General features: G+C 38.5%; 1 protein-coding gene across 1 annotated transcript in view; it reads right to left on the bottom strand.

Annotated features, from left to right (window-relative positions):
• Positions 1 to 3916, bottom strand: part of eif3m (eukaryotic translation initiation factor 3, subunit M) — a 7819-nt gene extending 3903 nt beyond the window's left edge. Inside the window, exons 1-8 of the mRNA XM_020615677.1 lie at positions 3790 to 3916; positions 3086 to 3218; positions 2649 to 2787; positions 2350 to 2473; positions 1460 to 1554; positions 1157 to 1240; positions 971 to 1070; positions 535 to 616 (exon numbers count right to left, since the gene is read on the bottom strand). Coding sequence (XP_020471333.1) covers positions 535 to 616; positions 971 to 1070; positions 1157 to 1240; positions 1460 to 1554; positions 2350 to 2473; positions 2649 to 2787; positions 3086 to 3218; positions 3790 to 3831 — 799 coding nt within the window. The 5' untranslated portion in view covers positions 3832 to 3916. The remainder of the gene's footprint in view (positions 1 to 534; positions 617 to 970; positions 1071 to 1156; positions 1241 to 1459; positions 1555 to 2349; positions 2474 to 2648; positions 2788 to 3085; positions 3219 to 3789) is intronic.

Raw genomic sequence — 3916 nt, 5'->3', positions numbered from 1 at the left:
TAGCGGGTGCTTCAGCTATGCCCAAACCTCCACTTTAGTGTTCAGTTTGAGCACAGACAGGCCGGAAATTAATTCATCTGCAGTATTTGTATCATCTGCCATCAGCTGCTAGATAGTGTTAGCTTTTGAAATGAGAGCTGAGATCAGGGTGCAGAGTCGTTTTTCAGTCTGCTGCTCTCATTGACTGGATCTCTAGGTCTCCTATGAGTTAGCTACAGTCAGCTAAGGTTATCCACTTTAAATTACCACAGTAAACAATTTAAGCCACTTTTTATCCAAACATAACAAGAACGTATGCAGGTAAATATTGCACCTCCCTCCCAAAATGGTGCCCCATCCCAATATTCAACATAGCGTTTAATGCTGTAAACTACTTTCAAGAAAGTACTCTCTTAAAGTGGCAGCATCAAATCACAAAACAGGATTCTTATAAAACTAAAGTATAACAGAAATACCAATATTTATAAATACAGTAAGCAGCAGAGCTACAGTATATTTTACCCCTAAGCAAATGCATGTATACCAATTACTTACCAAGAGAATCAATAAAGTCTTTGTTACTCTGGTAAAACTTTACATATGCTGCTAGTTTTGCACTCACAAAGATGGTTAATAGCTGAAAAGAGAGTCAGAGGGAGAAACACCAGTCAGATCATCGTTATAGTCATACAGGCTGAAAGTTATTATAAATGTGTCCAGATGAAGATTATGAGGCACACATCACAGATTCGTCCTTGAGGTACATTGCATTAAACTATTAAAACATTTAGAAATGCGACTCTATTGACCTGTCAAAACTTTAAGAGACAGTGCACACATGCCATTTAAAATAATATTTTTTTTCACCATCTCAATTCTCCTGCTGCTCAAAATTCAAACTTGCTGACCATGGTCATCAGTTTAATACTCGACTGTGCTTGTCTCATCTGTCACCGATACTACCCATTTAACACTACCCTTCAGTACTCACATCATGGATGAGTTCTCCCTCCAGGAAGCGAACAGGTTTCAGGGTTAGCAGGTGGTCAAAAAGGAAGGCGTTGGGGTCTTTGAGAGCACGGACGATACATCTAAAGAGAAGGAACACAGAAGAATGTATGTATGAGGGATGCACAGGATACTGAATGACAAATAAAAACAAGTTTTCCAAGTTCACCTGTGGGCATCAACACGTGCTTGTGAAGCATTATCTTCTGTGTAACTTCCCAAGAGCTCAACCATCACTTTTGCTGCAGCCTCACTGTGAAATGAGTAAATATATTGCTGAAAACTTTTATACTGAGTAAAAGATAGCATACTATCACACACAGTCTCAGGTGCAGTGGTTTGTACAATATATGCATAAAAGAAATGTATATTTTATCTTTCAGAAGTTCATAAAATTTTAATAATTTGTATTCTGCTTCTGTGCATACGAATATGAATTTTACACATCTAACTCTACAGTATATGTAGTTACCTTTTTTTGCAGTCAACCAGAGCTTCATACACAAGCCTCAAGAGTATGTGCTTCTTGTCCGTGTTCAAGTTCCAGTCAATAATCCACTTGCGCACCTGATCAACATCAAAAAAGGTTTCATGACATACAGATGTAAAAAAAGCTGCATGCTGTGCTTTGAAAAAGTTAACTAGTCAGCCAGACGCAGGTGCAAAATGTGTGTTTGTTTTGTATCAAGAAAATATGGTGAAAGGCAGTGACAGCGCTACAGAGATTTTTCAGCCTTCTAAGAGGACTAAGTCTGAAGTGCGGTGGTATCTTAGCTTTTATTACAGAGCTGAAGGAAACTTGACTGAAAATGGGTCATCCTGTCTACAAAACACGCAGCCAGAATATTGCTGTGACACTTTATAGCGAATGCAAAGTAAATTAACTTTTAGCTTCATGCATGTTCTGGAAACATTGGAGTGGGGAAAATGTCAAGGTTTGGCTGCCTAGCTTGCTAATAGCTTGTCAATAATGTAAACTGAAGCTTTCAAGTGTTACCTAATCAACATTTCAAGTTGTTCTGCTGCTGCCTGTATCATGTGTCTGCAGACTGTATTCAACCATTGCACATGATAACATGTTACATAGTTTAGTCAATAACAATAACCAACAACATATTTGTTCATTTAAAATTCGAAACTCATCGACTTGGTTGCAAAACAGTTGCAAGATGCGAAACACTATATTTTCTCTGTATTTTGACAACACTGTGGTAACACTGATAACTTGATCATTTTGGTCACTATAAACATGATATTTAATTTTCATACCATTTCATCTCTACTGTCTCTGCATCTCAAACCAAAGAAATACACTGAGACTGGCCGTGTTTATGGTCACCTATTGATGGTGGATAAATATACCTGATCAAGGTCAGTGGGGATGAAGGAGATGGCATTACAGGTTGCTGCCACCTTGACGAGGCTACAGAAGACAGTGTACCTCACTGGAGTGTTCTCATCCATACCATGGAACAGGTTACTCAGCCTGCATAAAAGAAATTTGATCATTTGTCTGCTCATGGATGTAATAATAATAATAATAATACAGTATAATAATAATAATGTCAGTCTTGACTAGTATTCTTTTTCCAAAGTTTGAGAAACAACAAACTAAAATTGGTGTGTTGAAAGATATAAGGGAAAAACGTGGTAAGACTTACAGCTGCATCCTGAGAGAGGGTCTCTCTCCTTCACGGAACTTCACCAGCTTCTCACAGAGACTTTCGATGAGAGCCTCCTGCTTCTCTGTCTCCAGGATCAACAGCAGAGACACAATGCTGTTCATCACACTCTCCACATCTGTGCAGATACAGAGAGAGGGCCATAAGTAATGAGAGATAGCATCAGTCCCAGAGCAGGTCAGAGTCAGCTTCACTGGACATACATTTTGACACCATTACAGCAGGAAAAGCTGTTGTGATTATAAAACTTATAAAGACTGCAGTCCCTTTTGGGTGAGGCCCTGACTCCTGGTATTGTATATGCTGACTTATGGAACTAAGAAGAAGTGGACATTATGGATAACATTTTGTATAGACAAACTTTTATATGACTGTGGGTGAAAAACAGGGGCATTCTTCAGCATCACCTACAGTACCTTTATCATCATCTCTGAGGCAGACATCACACGCCTCAATGATTTGAGCCAAATCTACATGAAGTCCTCCTTCAGAGTTCTCTTCTGAGATATCAGCTCCTTTGGACTTGATGTAGGCTCTCAGCTCCAAAGCCTGTACACATTAATTCAACACAAGTTAAATTAAAAAGTACAAGAGTACCAAGATGCATACAGTATGTGTAATAGTATCATGGTTCACTATTTATTTGAGCTAATTATGTAAAATATACGGAGATATAAGTGTTTAACGTGTTTTATTTTCATAATATACTGGCGTGTCATTTGTTTTATTGCTGATTATTTGGACATCTAGCTAAATGACTGGTTAGCATTCTTGGATATACTAACGTACAGCTTTAAAAACATCTGAGACATGGTTAACGTTAGCCATACGAGATGAAAGCGACTAACGTTAATGCCAATGACCGCCAACTGAATATACATACGAAACATCTAAACAACTGGTTTAATGATATTCATATTCGTAACGTGCATTCACATATGTCACATCGTCAGCATATAACGTTGGCTAGCTAGCTAACAAACAACATCTATCAGTAGCGCTAGCTCAGAACTGTAGCTAGCTAGCATGCTAAGTTATTTAGCTTAGTTAACTAGTTCTTTTTGTTGACTCATCCGCGAGCGGAACAATACAAATGAGTTTTTAAAGACATGGGTCATACCTGGTCTTCTTCTGTAATATCAATAAATGCAGGGACGCTCATTCTTGGTGATTTTGCGAGCCTGGATCTTAAAATCCACGCTCCCACCACTACTAAAACCTGAGCGGAAAAGAAAAAGCAGCAGCGC

This window comes from Monopterus albus, unplaced genomic scaffold (assembly GCF_001952655.1).
Source record: "Monopterus albus unplaced genomic scaffold, M_albus_1.0 scaffold168.1, whole genome shotgun sequence".
In the NCBI taxonomy this organism is placed as follows: domain Eukaryota; kingdom Metazoa; phylum Chordata; class Actinopteri; order Synbranchiformes; family Synbranchidae; genus Monopterus; species Monopterus albus.
The sequence above is the reverse complement of the archived record's forward strand: the minus strand, read 5'-3'. Positions and strand labels throughout refer to the sequence as shown.